General features: G+C 40.3%; 1 protein-coding gene across 1 annotated transcript in view; it reads right to left on the bottom strand.

Annotated features, from left to right (window-relative positions):
• Positions 1–1,565: 1,565 nt before the first annotated feature.
• LOC136885206 (uncharacterized) overlaps positions 1,566–23,513 on the bottom strand; it is a 54,973-nt gene continuing 33,025 nt past the window's right edge. Inside the window, exons 8-11 of the mRNA XM_067157630.2 lie at positions 20,503–20,638; positions 18,151–18,300; positions 7,828–7,982; positions 1,566–2,608 (exon numbers count right to left, since the gene is read on the bottom strand). Of these exons, the coding sequence (XP_067013731.2) occupies positions 2,419–2,608; positions 7,828–7,982; positions 18,151–18,300; positions 20,503–20,638 (631 nt within the window). The 3' untranslated portion in view covers positions 1,566–2,418. The remainder of the gene's footprint in view (positions 2,609–7,827; positions 7,983–18,150; positions 18,301–20,502; positions 20,639–23,513) is intronic.

The raw sequence follows: 23,513 nt of genomic DNA, 5'->3' as shown, positions 1-23,513 counted from the left end.
GAGAACACCACTGGCAACTACCTCGGTAACCAGGCTGCTCCTTTTCACCCGCCACTCACGCACGACCGCCTCTTTATTGTACATCGACATTGCTAGCCGTGGCAACCGGTTGTACAGAGCCTCTGTGTAACGTCACTGGATCTTGGAAAATAGAGACAAGAGAATGACATTCTATTAACCTCTACAAAAACATTTCTTAAATCCACAGAATAGCATCAAAACATGCGAGCCTTCAAATTCTTAGAAAGGCCATGGCTGCTCAGTGGCAGAGTTATAACGTGTCTACTGTACTTGACACTTAGTAAAATTAAGTTTTCTTCTTTTTTTGAGACCACATTGGATCACTTTAATTAGCCCTTTGGTTTGTCGATTTCTCGGTAGGAACTGTCCGAGCCTTGTGGTCCCCACAGTACTTCTTCATAGGAGTTCATATTCTTGCCTTTTCTTGTGTAGGGAATATTCTAGTTGAGATTTTCTTCTTTGTGAGTGTAAAGTGGAAAGTCATATTTTTAAGTGTTGTGTTTACTTTTTTCTTATCCATAGTGTCGTCCAGTGTAAGGCCAATTTCTTTCAAATCCTGCCCAATTTCTTTTATTCATCTACATCCAGTTGTAGTACTTTTGAAACAAGATTGTACTGCACTAGCTGTTTCAGAAGTCGCAAATCTGGCATTCTGAGGATGTGGCCAAAGTACCCTAGTTTTATAGGCAGCAGAAATATTTTCGTGATGGATCGACGTATTGTGAAGGTATTGCCGGCAAATTTTCAGCAGGTTCTCTTTGATGTTAGGATGCCAAATTTAAGTTAATGGTTATTAAACATGCGGAAATAAAGAAGAATTGTACAGCCGCAAATAGTGCATAACTAAAGCGAATGTTCGGCTTTGGCGTGAATACAAAGATGGTCTAAAGATGCATACTGTAGAAGAAAGGCATTCATATGATTTTACAAAGCACTTTTTGAGCCTGATTGTTTTGTTTTTTTAAGGAAAGGGTGGGGATTCTCTTGGATTTAGAGAAATACGGTAATAGTTTCAGTCTTTTGTAAAGGAAAAGGTAATTCTGTAACATCAAAGCAAATAGATAGATAGGAGGAACAAGAAAAGGAACATAAAGGCAGGTCAATGTGTGAAGAGGGGAAAAACCATACAGAGGAGGCAGAAAATATACTTATCTTCACACATTTCATCATCCCTGCTGTCAACTATTAGACAGGCTCTCTCCTCATCAACCCCACTTCTACATCCATGTCTTCCCAGCACTCAACAAGCTTTTCTTGTAACTCCTATCTACAAAGTTGATGTACATTAAAATTCCAAAAACATAAAATTAAACATACCTTCTTCTGGGTGAAGGTTTGATGCCAACACAAGGTACTGGTAAAGGTAAATAGGTAAGGGGTGGATCTGTACAATTTTTGCAATTTATTTACAATTAAAATAATATGTTATTAAAATTCTCAACCTCTTTGGGGGAAGTACATCTTTGCATTTACTGAACAGATCTCGACAAAGCACTGTAAGGAATTTCTATGTTTAATTTTAAGAACTTTGTTGGGGTAGGTGTGGTGTATTTGAAGTAGGTACTGGAGAGTTACCATCTAGTAGTGGTTCTGCTGTAGTAGAACAGGAAAAATTTATCATCTTCACTTATTTTTTCCTGTTTCTGCTTCCATACGATGTATATCAATTACCACAATGTAACGATTACAATTTTATTTGAAGAAGTAAATTACAAGTAATATTTTATAAAAAGTAACAGTCACAAGTAAAATTACTAAGAATGTAATCGTTACACATAATTTGATTACTTTTACTCAATTATTTTCTAACTCTGATTTTAGCATGTAATTGAGTAAGTTCTTTTCTGGACAGAAACACAAACACAAGGATCTTTCTATTCACAAAAATTATCTGTAATAGAAAATTTTAAAGGGGCAACTCCATGGCTAATATTTATGCAGACTACAGAATCGTAAAAATAAACTTTCATCCAACGTTAGGAAGAAGAAAGGGGGGGAAAGAAAAGAGTGAACTCTTGTAATGTAATGTGGAAAGTGAAACATATGATGCGAGATGAATGAGATGATGATTTGTACAAGTGGTTTGGCAGTCGGAGGAACTGAAACTCAACCTACCGCTGAGGGGCTGGCAAAGCAGTTTAGAAATACACTTCCCAGGCTAGCTTGTCAGATCTCAAAGATGCCAAAAGGTGAATCATTGTTCCTGTAAATATACCACAATAAACTTGTTTCAATGCTGTAAACAGAGTTTTAAATGTCTTTTCGTTCCAATTAGTCCAGATTAACAAGGTTCTGCTGTAATACACAAAATGGTTTGAATATGAAAAGAGAGAGATGTTTACTAATTGTACACAATGTATTTGTAAATATTAACATCACGAGATGATAGATCAGACATCAGAAGGCTTTTCCCGACAGGATATCGTCCAGGCTGTATTCGTTGAGGGTGGATGAGATGTAATTGTCGTACATTTTCTCCATTTCGTCGAGGAACTCGTCCCGATACATGCCCACCACCCACGTTGAGATGAGAGATGCCAGCCAGTTAAAGAGGAAACCCAAACCAGAGACTTCTACCTTGAGATCCCTGAAACAAGAAAAAATAAATGGATAGAAAGTGTAGGGGAAAAAAACCCACGCGTTTATAATTTAAACCTGTGATCTCATGATTCCTCCAGATGTCACTAAGTGGACCCAACTTTGTTATCAAAAGTAATTAAAGCTAAACATGTTTTCTTGTTCCTTGCCAAGTTTTGTGCAGAAGAAACTGTGTAAATAATATCTTGTCATTTTGTGTTTTGACATTAAATCCCAAGCTTTAGTTTCATTAGTTTCTCTGCCTATCATACAAGAGTCTCTTCACCAGGGGTGACTTCACACTATCCACAGAAAGTACTCTGTTTCAATGTGAAAATGAAAATCCACAGCCTGTTTCCAGTCATTCAACCGGGTCAGAAATGGAATGAAGCCCCAATCTAGCGGGGAGGATAGGAATTGTACCGGCTGCCGAAGCCTGTCGCACTCCTCCACAGTAACAGATGAAATGATATTGGAGTGTGTTGCTGGAATGAAATATGACAGGGAAAACCGGAGTACCTGGAGATAAACCTCTCCCACCTCCGCTTTGTCCAGCACAAATCTCGCATGGAGTGACTGGGATTTGAACCACAGAACCCAGCGGTGAGAGGCTGGTGCGCTGCCGCCTGACCTACGGAGGCTCCTGTTTCAGTGTATGTATAGTAAATACCCATGTGACATACAATTTTGGACCAAAAACTAAAGTGTGTAAGACACATTACAGTCCCTTAGTTTTCCATTTTTGATTTACATTTAATTTCGATTATCTTGATTTAATAACTTCTAATTAGAATAGCAGCGAGCAAGTGGCTGCACGATTTAGGTCACGTAGTTGTCAGTTTGCATTCGAGATATACTGTAGTGGGTTCGAACCTCACTGTCGGCAGCCCTGAAGATGGTTTTTCATGGTTTCCAATTTTCACACCAGGCTGTACATTAATTAAGGCGATGGTCATTTCCTTCCAGCTCCCAACCATTTCCTATCCCTTCATCACCATAAGACCTATCTGTGTCACTGTGATGTAAAGCAAATTGAAATTTTTTTTAGAAAAGCCTATATTTACTTTTGATTTTATGATTGAACTATGCTAGTGTATAACTTGTTGATGAAAAGGATTATGCACTGCAGAAGCCCACATGTCTGCTTCAATAAAATTGTACTTGGGTATAAAAACTTGAAGAATAAGACTATGTCTTCACTAGATGTAACAATATTAAATTCTATACCTGTACCAAGATGCCGCTTTTGATTACTGTGATGTCTAAGAACATTTTGCGTCAAATTTCAACGAGGCCATAATGCATGTATTAAATAATGTAATCTTGATGTACCATTGTTGGATCATAAAATCTCCCCCGGTTACGTTTAAAAGAACTATGCCCGGTTTCTGGAATGGTGAGATATCTTTCCGATAGCTATTGCTTTGTTACAGCTGTCGACTCGATAAATCTTCGCTGCGTTGCACAGCGAAACAGCAGCTAACTTATCGAACTGTCAACTATTGGCTCGTTGATCAAGTTTCATAAATACACACTAGATGCCACCCCCCGTACTGCTTTGTTTTTGTGCATTAGGTGTGATGCCTAGATTGCCAGGCGCATGTGCACAAGTAATGCATCGCATCTGAGCTTTCTGTGCAGCTCCTATTATCCCCTCTTTGCCACGCAGCAAGAAATGAGTATTATACTAGCTCTTGCAGACGTGGGTGTCAGTTTCGTGGTGTTTAAGGGCTCTCAGGAGAATTTGACATTGTTTGAGGATTTCTAATGAAATATGCACACGAGTGGCACATGTCACGCACAATCCAGTTTGCACTGAGCCTTATACGTATACCGTATTTCTTCCCTGCTATTACAAAATATGAACATTGTTTGATCACAGTATAACGATATATATCGGGTAATTAACATAATTGTGCGCATAGAGGCACGCGGCTGTGAGCTTGCATCCGGGAGATAGTAGGTTCGAATCTCACTGTCGGCAGCCCTGAAGATAGTTTTCCGTGGTTTCCTATTTTCACTCCAGGCAAATGCTGGGGCTGTACCTTAATTAAGGTCACGGCCGCTTCCTTCCAACTCGTAGGCCTTTCCTATCCCATCGCCGCCATTAGACCTATCTGTGTCGGTGCGACGTAAAGCCCCTAGAAAAAAATTAACATAATTATATAACTTGTTAGTTCCATGTAATGTAATATCGTTAATTAAAAACAACCCCACGATAAAAGTATATGCTCACTGCCAATGCAAGTAGGCCTGCAGTAGGCCTACTACGATAATTGTGTAATTATCTGTTATACTCAGTTACTGGTACCAGTGCTTTTATGGGCACGAATGCAGTCACCGATACAAATATGATAAGACTCAGTATTACTGAATCTTAAGGGGTATCCTAATTAATAATTGATCAACAGGGGACAATGGAAAATTATTAGTCACAGGACGCAAATTGTCGCCTGTAACCTCTACCAAACCTATGGCAGTATATTTGTTTAGCCTCAATCTGTCTTTGAATTCGTTTTCACTACTGTATACTTCATTAGAATATTAGGCCGTCGATGATATAATCGTGGTCGTTCTAGAATGTTGACCATTTCTACAATTTCTTCGTCGGAAGAAGATGAGAAAGCCATAGAAAATTTTATCAAACACAAGCTTAGCTGCCGATACTGAAGTACTGCGCACGCGCCCACCAAGTTAACAAATAGATATCTCCTGCTCAGGGCCCTCTAAGTTAGCAAGCGATTTGTCGAACCGATAGCTGTATCTTACGTTCGTGCAACGCCAAAACACAAGTTAACCATTCGATACCGCTATAGGTTCGATATCTCACGTTCCAGAAACCGGGCACTAGTCTTCCATATTTTAGAGCATCGCTATGTTAACCTTTTAAGTGCTGAGTTGCCAGTTGACTGTTTGATACTTCAGTGCTGAGTTTTTTCTTCCTGTGTAAAAATTTGTAGAAGCCTCAACTTTTAACTCATCAGTGGGGTGGTTAGCTTAACATGTTTATAAATGTTGGTTCTTTATAAATATGAATGCAAATGGAAAATCCTACCATTATGCTCAATATCATTTTGAGAGAAAACAAAATTACACTTTTTCTGCCCATGAGTACATCGCATTTATACACAGTAAAGAGTCCAAAATAAAATGATTTCTTAAAATCTTTAGGCAGCTAATGCACGTAACGCCGTACAAGTACATAAATTGACATTTTAAAATACTTTCTAATCCTGGAATGTGGAAAGAGTTAATGTTTTTCACCGATTGTTTGTGATACCGATTTGTTCAATCAGCGGCTTTAACTCCACTGGCACTAAAGTTTTAGAAAAATAAGTTATTTTGGGTTTGTTATCAAACACAACTTGGCCCTCAGAGTCTGTCACTGTTACTTGAAAGTCTGCTGGAGAAAAGTAATCCATCCACGACGAAAATAGTGATAAAATAGCTTTTGAACTCACCTTATTTTTCTTCTTTCGTTTAGAAGGAGGCACTGTTTCTCTCTCACATACAATATTTTCGGCACTTTCTGTATCACTATCACTTTCAAAACCGCTTAACAATTCATTAAAAACATAATCTTCATCATCACTTTCCGCTGTGGTTAATAACTGAAAGATTCTTTGATCCGAAATAACAACACTGCAAGAGCAACTGTAGATTGTTGTTCCGCCATGTTTGTGTACATCATAGATGAATTCTGCAGACGTCTACAAAAAGCTCTGCAAGTTACTTCCCGAAGCTATAAGCAGTGACCAGTTAGTTGTACATATTGCCCAACATATGGCAGAATATGCCAGAGATAGAATCGGCACTCGAGAGTGAACTGGGAAACTCAGAGAAATTAAAGTTTTCGTGCACCGTCTATAGGCGGGTGTAGCACACATCGGGTTATCACTGACTCCATTGTCTGAGGAGTTCATAGTGGAGAGCAGCAGAATCAATGCCTGTTCTTAGGGATGTCTTTATGCAGCTATTACTATAAACTCTTTTATGAGAATGCATTCATGTCTCTTGAGTGCTACATGGCTAAGGATTGTCAGCTGTAAGTGTTCATGTGATAGTGTGTAACGCTGGTCATTGAATCTGGTGTACTGCCACAAGGTACACCAGGCCAAGAGCGGATAAACCTCGTGTAGTTCCACAGAGTTTCTGTTTCTTATCTGTTCTTGATAAATGCTCTTTAAAGCTAAGTGTTCTGTCCAGGACAACATGTTAAAGTTTCTATTATGTGATAACTATTTGTTCTCAAAATGGACTCAAATTTCCTTGTTGGCAAGTCTGGTATTAAGGTGGTAACTTCTCTTTTATCAACACTTTGTGGCAGGACCATTTACGGAAGTACAAAACAATGCAATGGTAGATAAATCTCTGGTCAGGACAGATTCGGAAATGTCTAGATTATGGTTCACAACTAGAACCCAGTTGTCAGCATAACTTCCAAGATGTGATTTCAGGAATGTCAGCTAAACAGAAAAGGGGCTAAGGCAGATCCTTGCAGCAAACCATTGTTAAGCTTCCTCTCAATCTTATCTTATTGCGCATATTAATTTGGAAGCTTCTGTTGTTCAGACTGCCAGTTCAGTACAGAACAGCATGTTTCATAGCCTCAGTTCCACCTTGTAGAACAAGACATTTAAGGAGTAAATAAATAAAATATAAAAATTCAGACTTAGAACTTTTCCTCAAGCACGATGTTAAAACAGACTTGGTGGTAGGTTGTTACCTGTATTGATATCAAAAGTTTCTCTTAACATTCAGTTCAATGTTAATATTATATTTTACATTGAGCACAGTATACAAATATGTTTCTATTTTTGAGGGGATGTTGGGCTGTTCTATTATTTTCCAGATTTTTTGTTTTATGATGCTTGACAAAGTCCACAGACACTGTGCACTGTACGCGCGGTGTAACTCTGCCTAGGAGTAATCGTAGCCTTTCTATGAATTCAGAGAGTCGAACTTTCAAATTTGAATGACATTTCCAGCACAGCTGGAGCTCAGAAGTACATTACGGTCGACCTTGCAAGAAACGGAAGAGAGTAATGTTTTGACGTCATTGTGCAGATTTGTGAAACATTTTTGTAGAGGCTAATAGAATATCATTCTCTTTTCCGAGAACCGGTGATGCAGAGTTATAAATGTACGCCTGAGTTTTTCTTTTCATAATAAAAAGCTAATTACCAACGGTAAAGAGAAGTATTCTGTTGGAAAATGAAAGTGTCTTACCCAACATTCTCAACCTTGAATTCGTCGAGGTACACCTTCTTTTGTCCAAAGTCCACGTGGAAGTGTACGTGGAGCTCCAGGGGATACAGTTCAGTGTTGATAGTTCCTGTCGGTCCCAGGCCCATGAAGTCTGCTCGGTAGCGTTTGTAGTACAGCTGGAATAGAGCATGAATCTCTCTCAATTAAAATAAACTTTTCTTTCTTACACTTAATTTAGTAAGGCAGTTACTCTATTTACTTAAATATTCCCTCCCCTTGCTTCTCTTGTACAATCTCATGAAAATGGGGGTGAAAATTGGGTGAATTTCAATTTTAAAAAGTAGAAAAATAAAAATCGAGGAAATGTATTTCTTGTGTAGGGCAACTACCAAAATAATCTAAAATACTCTGAAATGAATTTTCCAATTGCAAGTTGCCACTGGTGACCAAGTTTTAAAAATCTTAACTCCTTATGAATAATGTATAGCAGTGGATATATGCCATATTAGAGACATTGTTTGAGCTATTTAGAAATGCTCTAATCTTCTATTAGTGATAGTTTTTGAGAGTTGACTGTTTGATAAATTTGATCATTCTTCAGTCTGGTACAGAAGACATGAAAAGGTTGTTAATGTTCTTGAACCCAAGGCTGTATAATGACAATGACAAAGGGGTGTTCTTTTAGCAGAGTAGAGAGAATACAAAATCCTATTCACACTGAAACTTTTGTAGCAAGATTCCCAAATTTGCTACTGATTCTCACATTCTGTGCTGTCAAAACGGACTACAGAAATTCGCTGGAGATGAAGACATTGGATGATCTGCCAAAGATTTCTATAATTAGACCTAGTGTTCTTAATTTTGACCCAATTGCTGCAGTAGATAGAGAGTACTTCAGAGCAGAAAGACAGCACTATACTAACATGAAGTCCTTAAGATTTTTGTTTTGAAGTAATGTTTTAAACATGTCAATACTGTAATATAGTGTGCACAGAACAAAGAGTACTGAAATGACAAACATGCTCTGAACATCTCAAGATATGTCACTATAACATGCAACATGTCGGTACAGCATGTGTTCAAAATATGCACCCTCACGTCTCGTGCATTGTTCATAACTATGAAAGGGTAGAGAAAGGTCCACCTATTCAATACTATTAGCTTGTCTTATATGCAGTACAGTCATTAAGTTCTGAAACTTGAAGCCTGGAGAACCCACACGACTCTGTATGTTGCACACAATGCCACATTACGCGGCGTACACCTACATAGAACCACATCCACTCTCAAAATAGTGGCAGTTGGCCATTAACCAATTAAACAGAATCACATCCACCCTCAAAATAGTCGCCGTTGGCCGTTATGCACGTTTGCCAATGTTGGTATAGCTGCTGGAAGCACCGCTGAAAGCAGTTGGCAGGAAAGTCCCGTGTGGCTTCTCTTGCGGCTGTCATGACCTATTCGGATGACTGAAATCTGTATCCACGTAGGAGTGCTTTCAGGCGAGGAAAGAGAAAAAAATCGCATGGTGCGACTATGGAGGGTGTGGCAAAACTGTCACCTGTTGCCTTGCAAGTTCCTCTTGGACAAGGTCAGAGTGATGTGCAGGGGCGTTGTCATGTAGCAACAGCCAGTTCTTTGTACGCCAAAGCCCAGGTCGCTTACAGTGAATTGCATCACGTAAACGGCCAAAGATCTCCTTGTAGCTGGTTCTGTTTACCGTTGCACCATCTGGGAGAAATACCATGTCAATGATTCTATTTGAATCAAAAAACAGTTCCATCATAGTTTTTCTGTCGTGGTGATGATGGTGTTTTCCAGGTGGCGGATTGTTGTGTCAGTTGTGGATCGTAAAGGAAACGCCATGTTTAATCTCCAGTTATTATCCGGTTGAGAAATGTCGGATAATCGTCAGCACTACTGATGAGGTCACCACAAATTGTCATGCGATCATCAGGTTGGTCTTGGGACAGGATTCATGGCACACTGTGCTGGGTAACACGAGACACGTTGAGGACATCCGTCAGAATTTTGTGGCAAGTACCATGGTTGACCCCTATTGCTGCTGCGAGATCGTCTACCGATTGGGAGCGGTTAGCATGCACCAACGTTGAAAGTTCTTGGATCTTGCGTTCTGTTTGAACCGTTTGTGGCCGACCAGTACGCACATCATCTTCCAAACCGTCCCGTCCTTGCATAAAACGTCGGTGCCACCTAAACACAACACTGCGACTCAATTTATCCTCACCATAAACCTGCTGCATCATTTCAAACTTTTCAGCAGCGGTTTTGCCTAATTTCTGGCAGAACTTGATGTTTGCCCGTTGCTCAAACTGTGACATGTGAAGGTCTGACAGGTGCATTCAAATCACCATCACAACAACGACCGTACGTCTGCTTCCAGTGTGTGCACTCAACTGTCTCTTGCAGGGACGAGAGACTAACTGACATGGTACCATACCACGGCGCCATCATGCGGTCAGTCTCAGAACTTAATGACTGTACTACATATAATTGGGACTAGTTTCGACCCCATATACACTGGGTCATCTTCAGCCACGATCCAATTGGAAAAACATATATGCTCACATTCAACTCATAATAAATTAGACAACTGGTATGTTTCAGTTTACAATCCAAATTTTAAAATACTGATGAAGTCCGAAGTTAAATGACACTTCAAAATGGTTGCTGTTGGTGCTCCTACAGCAACCAAACGTTTCCTGAGTTGATGTGCGAGTTGGTATAGACGAGCCACTTGGCTTATAGATTGTGTTTTGTACAGTTAGTAATATGGGTAATGGTTTGTTGAAGAGAAACATTCATCATCATCACATGTAGTGATCTATTGTTTATTTGGTTTGAAGTGAATGTTTGAAAGTAAATTATTGCGAGAAGAAGGGGAGCTAGAAGATCAAGATTAATATACAACTGAATGAGACTCACCTCTATGTTGATCGTAAAATGTGTGCATTTGGTATGGACACCAACACCACATTGACTGTTGAGAGGGAGCAGGAGGGATGTGTGAGGAGTGAGTTTGAACTGATTGGCGGATGTAACATGTCTTTTTTCCACTTTATGTATATAGGAATGATTAATCATATAGAATATTGGGTTTTTCAATTCAATTTTTCCAGTAGCAGTGTACAGTAGTAACTGTTGAATTGTTGCTAGGCAATGGAAACCTCATAATTCCATTCACGAGAAAACCATGTTTCTCTATCTGTTTTGTGAAGGCTTGTCGCGTTGCCTGAGAAGGAAACACAACACTCCAATGGTCGAATAATAGGGCTGTCATTTAACAATGAAAATACCAGGAACAGTTCTCCAGCCATTGCTGACCGCTCAGTTTTGGTTTTTTCTGTAAACTCTACTCCGAAGGAGTTATAAGTTGTCCTTTGCCCTCAAAATCTCATTGTATCAGAAAGGGCACGTGATCTTATATCCCCGGCCACAACTCTTTCGTGCCTCAGTGCGTGGAGAGACACTGAGTAAGCAGAACGCGATAAGATGCGGAGGATGATGATTATAGTTTAATGTTATTCAGCATCCAGCAAGAATCATTTGTTATTTCTGGTATAATCGCAATATACTCGTACTTGAGGGGTACAAAGATAAAACAATTGGATTTTGGGGGTACACCAACCAAAAAGTTTGAATACTATTGTGTAGATTCTTGAACATGTTTGTTATTAGAACCAGAGTTACATATACATATATAAGTATGTACAAAATATTTCTGTAAAAAGTGTGAAAAAATAAACTGTGCACCAAAGGTTCATATTGTGGTGCACCAGAAATTAGAGACGTTGAGTGCATTCCTTGTTGTTTCAAGCAGCTCTTTCTCAGTACATGTGGCAGGACAAAGATGGGCCGTAGTCTGTACTTCACCACAGCCACACAAAACAGAATCCACCAAATGTCCCCACTTGTACAGATTGGTCTTGCATGTGGCGAAACCCAAGTGTAGCCTATTTAAAGATCTCCAAGTCATCCAGTACTGCATATGTCCAGTTGATAATTCTTCACAAAGTTATTTCCATTCTGTAGCTCGCCACAAAGTGATTCTTGCTTGCTATCGTGTTCCCTCAAGTTTTTGTGCAGTCTTCAACAAACTTTTGCGTGAACTTAACAGTGGTGGTGCTGGTTAGAGTCCATATAGCGGCTGAGCTTGGGATTTTAATATTGTGGTCTTTTGCTTGTAAATGTCAGCCATCAGGAAGTGATGTGATGAGCACAGTGTAACCGGTACTTCAGCAGTTACACAAACACAGGTAAAGGGAGGAAAGAAAATCAAATTACAAGGTACCTAAACACTACACACACCATATGAATTGTGGCGAAAACAGCAGAAGTAAATATCAGTGAGGACAACTTGACGATAACAAAGAAGGAACATGGGACGGAACTGGGAATCTACCAGGGGCATGGATATGTCTAGGTTGCGGTTTTCGGAAAAATTAACAGTGATCTTTGATTTCCAAAATATTATTTACCAAATGCACTTAACAAAAACAAATAAATTACGAACAGCTTCAGTCAAAGTGGAAAATACCGATACACCTTTCGTAAGATACAGATACATGTTCTTAGAGACACATAAGTTATTTATTCTTTAATGAGAGCTTCCCGTAAGTTCAAAGAGTCACGCAAAGACGGTACATCAGATGAGCACAGGTTGCCGCAAATGACCATATCTTCTCTTAACTTTTGTGAGCGTTCATAGTTGGGTCATCTGAGCAGAAAGTGGATTCTTTTGGCAACCGGGGAATGAGATATGGAGAGCGGGAACAGTACGAGAAATCAAGCAATCTCTTAAGTGTTGTTGCAGGAGGGCAAGCGACCCCCTCGGGGTGCAGGTCATAGTTCCACTGTCGCTACAGTGGCGAGTTTCTGGCAACATTCAGTACTGTTTGATATTCAGAGTAATATTTGTTTTATTGCATACAGCATATATGTATAGAAGGAACCAAAATAAGAGGGGGAATAATACACAGTTCAAAAAAATTAGGGGATCATGTTTTTGAACGTATGCCATGCTCCACAAAACAATACCTCACTCCCAGGTATATTACCAACTAAACCTTTATTCTTTACCATTGAAGTATACAAAAGAACGTCGATGGATTCGCGTTCATTTTCAGAACACAAACGGAAATGTCCAAATAGGGGCGAAAACAAAGTGATTACTGTCCTCCAGGATGGATTTTTATCACAGTTGGAGTGCTTCAGTATGGTGTATGTCGTCCATGAGCATTTATCACAACTTGGCACCTACGTGACATGCTCCGTATAAGTCGATGGAGGTCACGTTGCGGTATCAGGTCCCATTCTTCAATGACAGCCTGTTCAAGGTTTTGGAGAGTCTGTGGTGGAACAGGACGCCCAAGAACACTTCTGTCAAGCCTATCCTACACATGCTCGATGGAATTAAGTTTGGGACTCACTGCTGGCCACTCCATCTCTTGAATGTCCAGTTCTCACAGGACAGCTCTGGTGATGCGCGCTACATGAGCCCTGGCACTGTCGTGCATGAGTACGAATTCAAGGCCAACACCACATGCAGCAACCAACACATGCTGTAGAATATCTGCTTGATGTTCCCCGCAGCGGTAAGATTACCACGGACGACGACGAGATTCGTACGGCCATCAATACTGATGCAATCCCACACCGTCACAGAACCTTGTCCGAATCAGTTGCCTTCCTGGACAACATTTGGCATGTACTGCTCACCACGGCGTCTCCATACACGTTGACGTCCATTACGCTGTGTCAGGGGAAATCTGGACTCGTCTGTGAACAACACAGGTCTCCATTGGCGAAGTTCCCAGTTGACGTGGATACGGACAAACGGAAGGCAGGCTGCGTGATGTTGCTGCATTAAACGGGGCACTCGAACAGGACGTCTGGGTCGTAAGGACACTTCTCTTAACCTGTTCCTTACGGTCTGGTCAGATACCGTGACTCCAGCGATCCTCCTGAGGTCTTGTTGCAGTTCTCTGGCAGTTGCTGAACGACGCTGGAACGCACAGATGGTCAGATATCAGTCATCCTGTGGGGTTATCATGTGTCCACGACCTTGTCCAACCCTCCTTGTGAACTGGCCTGTCCCATTGTAGCGATTCCACAAGTGATGAATAGCTGACGGAGAGACATTGAGTTCCACAGCAACACGACGAAAAGTCCGTCCTTCCTGGATCAAAGTGACGGCCCTTGCAACTTGAACCTCGTTGAGATGTCTCATGGGATGTGCTGGTTGGTGTACAATGTGCTCAAATGACAGCAGTAGTCTGTGTGCCTCACAACGACACATTGAAGCACCGCTATTCACTTTGTTTTGAGGGGGGACCTGATAGTTTAATGCATGGCTACACCTACAGATGGAGTATAACTTCGATTTGACATACCCTGAGTAGCTAAGGTCTCAAGGTATGCTGTATGGCCATTGGAACCCCATCAAAAAATATGTTCCCCTAACTTTTTTGAACTGTGTATTTAATAACTTTCATTATACTTATGAGGAATATACTAGGTGTATGCATAAGTTTTTGCTGGTTTTTGTGGTGAAGAAAACATAATTGACAAGGAATTTTTTTTTGGGGGGGGGGGGGCAAACCATTGGTCGAGCCATTTTCGAACTTCCTCGAAATTGTTGAAGTGCTGCTCTGCGAGCACATGCCCTATTGATGTGAAGAGGTGATAGTCAGATGGCGCCAGGTCAGGGGAGTACGGAGAGGTGCAGAAGGATGTCCCATCCAACCAATTTCAAGATGTCTTTCACTGGTTTTGCTATATGAGACGGCGCATTGTTGTGTAACAAAATCACTTTGCCATGTCTTCTGACCCATTCCGGTCGTCTTTCGATCAATGCGTGATTTAAATGAATCATTTGTTGGGGATAGCGTGTGCATTAACGGTTTTGCTGGGCTTCAGGAGTCTTCACACTTTTATGGCCTACCAGAGCGCATACTGTCTTTCACATTGAAATCAATACTTTTAAATTTTTGCCTCCTGCCATTTCTTGATGGATACAGTACTTTTGTATCCATCTCTTGGCACAGGCCAGAGTAAAGTGTAGCTTCCACTGAAGTCCCAGTCTCATCCATGGCTGTGACAATATGGAAGCTGCTGGGGTATGGGTGGTGCTGAGTAATGACATTCAGAGCACGACTAGTGCATCTGAGTGTTATGAAAGGTGTTGCTCATAGGGTCAGTCGTGCTGCAATAGCACTTTCTGACCCAGTGAGGAAAGCAATGGCAGACTACCTCACTCCTCGTCTTGCCTAGTACGCCTCATTTTGGTGCTGCCATTGGTTTTTGCTGTTTCCTTATAACTGCATAACCTTTGGTGGTGCTATTTGAGGATCCAACCAGCCTCTGGGCTGATGACCTAGCAGACAGACAGACTTTTAAATTGTCGAAACCATGTCTGGCATGTTCTAATTGATGGAGCGTGTTCACCATATGTTTCTACCAGCAAATGATAACTTTCCACGGCTTTTTTTCTTTTGATTAAATAAGAAAACCAGTGTGTGCTGCAAATGTTCTTTTTCAGGCACAAACGTCGACATGATCACTGAACAATACAACACAGATGCTAGTGTTTGGCGTATTCAACTTGTGTGTGTTGGTATATTCTTCTTCTTCTTCTTCTTCTTCTTGAGGCCTCTACATATTATTTCTAATTAGCGTCGACCTCTAAGATCTTTTGCTACCATGTTTTACCTTCATTCCCACCTAGATATACCTGTTCCCTTCACAAAGCTGCAGGTTGTTCTTATTGGGTCGTCTTGGATTTTTTCTCTCTCTTCACCTGGTAGTCCTAGAGTGGAGAGTCTGATTCTGCCCAGCGCCTCACATTCGAAAAGTATGTGTTCAGCTGATTCCTCTGCTTCATTGCATTTCTTACATATATTGTCTCTTATTACTCCGATTCTATGTAGGTGTTTGTTCAGATGGCAGTGTCCTGTCAACAGTCCTACTACCCATCTTATATTTTCTCTGCTGAGTTTCAACAGTTCTTTTGTATGCTTCTTGTTTGTTCCTTTTATCAGTTCCTTTGCAAGCCTGCATCCTGGAGTATTTTTCCTGTTCTCCATTTGTTTCTTTTGTACCCATTTTCCTATGTAGTGTCGGGCTTGTACATAGGAAACCCCGCATACAGGTTCTGGGCATACAAAATGTGTTTCTGCCTCTTTCCTGGCCAGTTTATCTGCCTTTTCATTTCCTTCTATACCTGCATGCCCTGGTACCCATATTATTTTGACAATGTTGTACTTTGAGAGCTTCAGGAGAAGTGAGTGGCAATACCAGACAATTCTGGATATTATCCATACTGACTCTAGTGCCTTAATGGCCGCTTGGCTGTCCGTAAATATGAAAATGTTCTTATTCCTGTAGTTCATTTTCAGGTTTTCTTCAAGACATGTTGCGATAGCTATGACTTCCGCTTGAAAGACCGTAGTGTGTTTGCGCAGGCTCACCTGGATTGATCTTTGAGGTCTTCCCCCGTCGATCCCTCCTCCTGTGCCATCCCCAGTCTTTGAGCCATCAGTCCACCACACTATATCTTCTTTTTCAGTATTCCATTTGTTGATATCCCAGTCTTCTTTTTTTATTATCTAGGTCTCAAACAGTTGTTCAAAGTTGTACTTTTGGTATCATATGATCAGAAGGTATGTGTAGAACTTCCTCTGTTATTACTCTGTTCATTTTAGAGTGTCCTAGATTGGGTCTTTGTGCATTCCAGCACTCCGATTGTGCCAATCTATATGAACTCATTCTAGCCTGTCCTTTTATTAAATTACATAGCGATGGGAGGTCTAGTAAAGTATTCAAGGGTTCTGTCGGAGTAGTTCTCATGGCCCCAGTTATGGCTATGCATGCCATTCTCTGTAGGTTGTCCAATCTATTACTGACTTTTCCTTCACTTACTTTCTGCCACCAGATGATTGCTGCATAAACCATCAACGGTCATGATCATTGTGTATATCCACATTACCATTGATGGTCTTAGGCCCCATGTGTTGGTAGGTTAATGTCAAACGAACAAACTGATGTATGTGTAAAATTGATACGCTGCGTATTGTTCGCTGGCACCATCTCTTAGTGAAACCTGGTATGTGTTGTCTGCCCGAAGTATTGTTTACCCTTAAGATTAGAAAACTACAGTATCTAGGCTACATAATGTGAAATTAGTCCAAGTACTGCTTCCTGCAGATCTTCTTCCAAGGAAAGATCAACGGGAGAAGTCTTTTTGGTTACATAACGCTCGCAGATGGTGTGACATGACACCTGGAGAAGATACTTAGTACTGACCAAAGTATTTAGAGTGGCCGCTGCCTTTTGACTTTGAATTTTATTCCCTTGTCTAGAGAGAATTAACCTTAATAAAAGATACCGTAATAACAGTACAGTATATTGAATTCTCCACAGATGGTTCGATTTTGATGTTGTTTAGGTCTTGGAAGAGCTATGTGCAAGCAGTACAGAGACAGATGTGAATCAAATATTACATGATGTAATGAGCCTGATGATACTCTCATGAAGTCGCAGAAGAATTCAAGGCTATAATTAGTGGGAAAGTGCAACAACCAACGTTTTGGCAAGTGTTGGATCAGCTGCCATATTGTTGGACATAGATCTTGATGCTACATATTCCTTGTGATTTATCGGAACGCTTTATCTCCCCTGTGGGTGTACCCCCTGCAAGTCGTAAGAGGCTACTTCGGGGAGAACAACCAAAGAAGCTGTACTCTCTCTCTCTCTCGTCGTCTAAGCCTTAAAACATATGCATGGTCCTCTACTTTTCACTGTAGCAAAGAAATTTATATAGCTTATATTTTTAAAAGGCCGGCCCTGTGGTGTAGGGGTAGCGTGCCTGCCTCTTACCCGGAGGTCCCGGGTTCAATTCCCGGCCAGGTCAGCGACTTTTACCTGGACCTGAGGGCTCAGCTCATGTGAGTACAGTTGAGGAGCTATCTGACGGTGAGATAGCGGCCCCGGTCTAGAAAGCCAAGAATAACGGCCGAGAGGATTTGTTGTGCTGACCACACAACACCTCGTAATCTGCAGGCCTTCGGACTGAGCAGCGGTCGCTTGGTAGGCCAAGGATCTTCAAGGGCTCTAGTGCCATGGGGTTTGTATATCTTTTAAAAAATCAAGGTTTGTGTTTTTCACAATTGAACAGTTATTTTCCCTCAGAAGATGTATGTAAAAGGCTTTGTTCTATGCATTAAATGCTCTACAGTGCTAAATAAGAACTTACTTGGTGTTGAGATAATTAAGTCCTATGCCTGTAAGCAGTCTAAGTTTCATAAAGACTATAGCAAAACTTACATTGATGTCCTCAAAGCCGATGTTACCAAAGAAGTGGACGTTAGAATCGTTGTCTCTTCCAAACCTGGTTTCTCCGGTCCTGTACACAGTGGATATTCCCTTGGCTACTCCTTGGTCTGCTACAAAGGAGCCGTGTATGGTGATTACCAGCTGGAACACAAGTACAGATGTATTTAGAAATTAGTTCCGGGCATGTCCTGTGCCACCGTGCTTGTTCTGATCACTGAGTGGAGATGTTCTACTAAAACCAACCCTGCTCATGCCATGGAAGATATTATTATTGAATATGCAAAGCAGTTTGGAACCCTATTTTACATAGTATACTAGGGTTGTAGTTAAAATACATATTCACTTTTACAATGAAAATGAATTAATGTATGTAATCAATGGAAAATGAAGTGGATGAAGTTAATAAAATATTTGTAACAGCATGGCTTCTTAAAGAAATGATACAAGGGTTTTGATAATGCAATGTTGCAATAATTCAAATGAGAGTTCAAGTCATGCCTTCTTCTTTCAAATGCAGCATATTCAAATAGTAGGTGGTCGTCTGTTTGAGAGGATCTGCAAACACACACGTAGCCATCAGGATGATTGATTCTGAATCGATGAAAATAATAACCAAATTTGCCATGACCAGTCAAAAATAGAGTAATTTCAAAGCTTGGCACCAACACGTTACTTTGCAGGCGGTTGAAAACCTCAGGGAAGAATATTTCTCTGGTGACTTGGCTCCTAGTGGAAGAAGTCCAAATGTTGTTCCATTGATGGATTATGAGCTTCTTTATGATTTTTTTAGCGTAGCTAGGTGACGTTTTGTCATAAGAAATTTCCAAATTAGATGTAGCCGCTGCTTTCGCCAGAAGATCAGCTTTCTTGTTTCCAGATATTCCATATGGCCGTGAATCCAGTCAAAACAGATGTCCAGACTTTGTTGAGCTGTGGTTCTAATAGCTACAGCTATTGGATTCATATAATATTTGTTATTTATCGCATTCAACGCAGCTTGTGAATCACTCAATAACCGAGATTTCTTATTGTTAGATTTGCACAATTCGATTGCAGATTTGATCGCCCTCAGTTCAGCCTGGATGCCATGGAAGATAACAGACATGCACACATCTACAGGTTTATTACTTTAAAAACAAAAACCAACCTCCTGTATTAACAGGCTGCCATGATTAACAAGGTAATGTGTGATGGAGACGTTACAAAGGAATAAACACACAAATTACATAATTTTCAAAGTTATTATCAGTAATGACATTATGTGGTGCTGTAGGAGCCTAATGGAACCTCAGAGAGGTATCATAACTATTCTGTAGTTGGAAACGCTTGCATGCTCTGACCATTAGTCCTATTACTGTGAGTGACGTTCTTCATCATCATTTTCATTTCCCCTTATCCAGCTACTGCCTCTTCTTTCATCGCTCCTCTTCAGTAACTGTGTTTCATTCCAGTCTTCTTTTTCTAATACCGTTCTTGACAGAGTCTATCCATGTTGCTCCGGCCCTCCCTCTTAGCCTCCAACAGTTCAACACTTGTTGGGCTTTTTTTTTTTTACGTCACATCAACACAGGTTGGTCTTATGGTGACAAAGGGATAGCAAAGGACTAGGAGTGGGAAGGAAGCAGGCATGGCCTTAATTAAGGTACAGCCTCAGCATATGCCTGGTGTGAAAATGGGAAACAACAAAAAACCAAATTCAGGGCTATTGACAGTCGGGTTCGAACCCACTATCTCCCGGATGCAAGCTCACAGCTGCACGGCCAACTCGCCTGCTTCCAACACTTGTTTCGGTTTCCTTCCCTCCTTCATACTTGTGACATATCTATACCATCTCAATTTATTCTTCTCCATCCTATCACTATCCCTATTAACATTGCTTCCATTCTTATACTTTATAAATATAGTGATGTTTCCATGAAATATTGGTATTAACTGTCTGAATGAACTGTTAAATTTTGTACTTAATATTTGTACTTCCATTTTTGTACCAAGATTTATTTTTTTTTTTTTTTTCATGCAAAGGGTTAATAAAACAATTCTGACTGTAGCTAGATTACTGAATAAAGCACTAACTTACTTTTTAAACTAAAGGGGTTCAAATTTACAAAAGATACAAAGATACAAAAGGTACAAAAGATCCAGCTCCAGCCCTCACATCATTTCCATACCAGCCTTCACAGATTAAAATGCTTGGATACTTAAACATATGCAGTTGATGAAATTAAATTATGGTGCCCTTCTGAGAAATGTTTTAATTTTTCGGATTATACTATTAACAATATGGGCTTAAAATGAAATTTATTTCTAGTAAATCTTTGATTACTTAGAAATGTTTGTAGTTACCGTCCGCTCAAAACCCTCTCGAATGTCAGGAATCTTGATCTGATCCTCGTACTTGTCAACGACCATCTTCCTCACTGCCTTGATGATGTTGTCCACAAACTCGTTGGCGTTCTCGGTGTTGGTGATTATGTACTTCCTGTAATGGCACAAAGAACCACAACAGTTTTATGTCCTATCGCTGTTCAGGAGAAGAAGGTGAGCTCGGTCTGATACCATATGAAAGGCTGTAGTGGAAGGTCTGCACCCATCGTGAACATGTTTTCTGGTATCCTAATCTCTTATGCTAATTTTTCTCCAGGATAATTGAATTCATGTTCCAGAGAACATATGGTTGTTATCCCTCAAACAATGTACAGGCCACAGTAGGTATATAAGAGGCAGGGAAGGAATGGGAAAAAGTTGTGGGCTAATGTTTAAGGGTGAGGATATTGAGGGCTAAGGGATCTAATCGGGGGAGATTTCAGGAGAGGTGTCGGTGAAGAATCAGTAATAGTCACTGCTGGAAGAACAGCACATAATTACAGGCCAGTCAGCTTGATATGTGTTCCTTGCAAGCTCTGAGAAAGCATTCTGTCTGATTATGTTGGACATGTTTGCAAAATTACTAACTGGTTTGATAGAAGACAGTTTGGATTTCTCATGAGGCTCAACTTGTAGGATTCCAGCAAGATATAGCAGATATATTAGATTCCAGAAGTCAAATGGTTTGTATTGCTATTGATCTATCCAAGGCTTTTGATAGGGCAGGTCATGGGTGATTACTGACAAAAATGAGGGCTACTGGACTGACAGAATAATGATTGGATGGGTGGCCTAAGTTCCACAAAACAGAACTCTGGGAATTAGAGTAGGTGATGGATTATGTGACCCTGTAATGATTAACTGGGGTATTCTGCTAGGCAGTATGATTAGATTTTCTTATACTGTAAAACGTGCTCAAAGCGGAACTTGAATAAAGTGGAAACTTGTCCACTACGGAATATTTTCTCGGTCCCAGCGAAGCTTATGGCGTTATAATGTTCTTACTTTTTTATAATGCAGAATCTCCTCAACGCAGAAATGGAAATGAAAAGTGAGAGAATTATTTAAAATATACTTGTACAGTCTGGAAAATATTAGGAACAGACGTAGTCTTATGTACAATATTTGTGCATTTCTGGTGCTGGAATGATCAATGCCATTGTTTGGATAAACTGATGGACGTGTATGGATGGCGGAACGAATGAATGCTTGGAAACGCATTGTCAATAACCAAGTTGTGCCAAGCAAGAAACGTTTCTTACGAGGCAGAGAACTTTATTCGAAGTGATGAACAATTTATGACACACCACATTTTCGAATGAGCTACAGCACTTCTAGCAGTGAGAAAGGCCACAAAAGAGGAGGAGATGGAAGAAGAAGGAGACGTGCAAGAAGATGAAGACCAAAACAAGATTCAAACGCAGGAACAGGCCTACAGTGGTTTTGTGACGTAAAGCAATTTGCCATTACATCTAACTCTTCCACTCTTCTTGAAGTAATGTACTCAGCTCAGGACTGCGTTCAGAAAGACACGATTAGAAAGAGGAAGTAACACATTTATGTGGAACAAAGCTTAGTGTTGTGAAGTACCGTATAGAGTTTTATGATGGAAATCAGTTTAAGGAACATATATCCAGTGTTTTGGTATAGTGTTCTGATGGTGCCAAAATGGTATACTGTGCATCACGCTGTGTGTAATCGGTGTACTATGAACATCGCTGAGCATCATGCATAGGCAGATACAGGTAGCGGTAGCATTAAATAATATTTAAAACTGCTGTATACTGCATCATGTTTTGTGTAGCGGCAATGATTAAGTGTTTTAAACAAAAAACAAAAATAAAATGATGTTTTGTCCAATGCAGAAACTTGTCTAATTTGGAAAAAGAATTTGGTCCCTTACGATTCCGCTTTGAGCAAGTTTTACTGTATAAATGATATGAGCAAAATACTGGAATAACAGACAAGGGTGTTTTTGTAATTATTTTAAACCATAATAGAGTAATAAACAAGTTACAGGATTGTAAGCGACTACAAAAAGACCTTGACAATGTTGTGAGATGGACAGCAGGCAGTGGGGTAAAACGTCAGGTTGTAAACTTCACCAAGAGGAAAAGACCTCTCGTTTTAATTACTGTGTTGATGGGGTGAAAGTGTCTCACGGGGATCGCTGTAAGAACCTAGGTGTTAACATAAGGAAAGGTGTTCACTGGAGTAATCATATTAACGAGGTTTTTAAATGAGGACTGCAGATCTCTTCATATGGTTTTCAGAGTATTTAGGGGTTGTAGTAAGGATATAATTCTCTCGTAAGACCACAATTAGAGTATGCATGGGACCCCCACCAGGATTACTTGATACGAGAACTGGAAAAGATCCAAATGAAAGCAGCTCGATTCGTTCTGGCTGATTTCCGACAAAAGAGTTGTGTTATGAAAGTTTTGCATACTATGGACTGCAAAGACTTAGGGGTGAGGAAATGACATCAGTAGACAAATAAGGTTGAAAGGAGTTTTTAAAAGTAGGAAACATTCAAGAACTGTAAATAATGGAAAGGAAAAAAATAAGTGACTAAAGCCTCTTGCCCATGGGAAAATGTTTTGTAAAATTTGTTGTACAACTAATTTTATAAACAATGAGGAAAATAAGTTGTGTTGTTCACAATGAAGTTATTTTATAAAATCCATGGAAGCATCAGAATAGCCATCTCTGAACTAAATTCGGAACTAGGATGTGTGAGCTCGAAGCCTTCACGTCAGCCTGGCTTGTGTTCAGTCGAACTTGTGACACAAATTTGATGATTGAGTTTTCTGCCTCCCTTCTTGCATTTCTGTTGTGGGACACTGGCATTAGCAGCTTCCCTAGTCCACCCAGATCCAGCCATTTTAGAACTTCACAATCTTCTCACATTGTAGTGCCAGCATCATCATCATGTCAGCTTCACTAATTGGTTTGATTCACAAAATTAATTTTATGGAATAGAACGTGTC

This window comes from Anabrus simplex, chromosome 14 (assembly GCF_040414725.1).
Source record: "Anabrus simplex isolate iqAnaSimp1 chromosome 14, ASM4041472v1, whole genome shotgun sequence".
Taxonomy (NCBI): domain Eukaryota; kingdom Metazoa; phylum Arthropoda; class Insecta; order Orthoptera; family Tettigoniidae; genus Anabrus; species Anabrus simplex.
The sequence above is the reverse complement of the archived record's forward strand: the minus strand, read 5'-3'. Positions and strand labels throughout refer to the sequence as shown.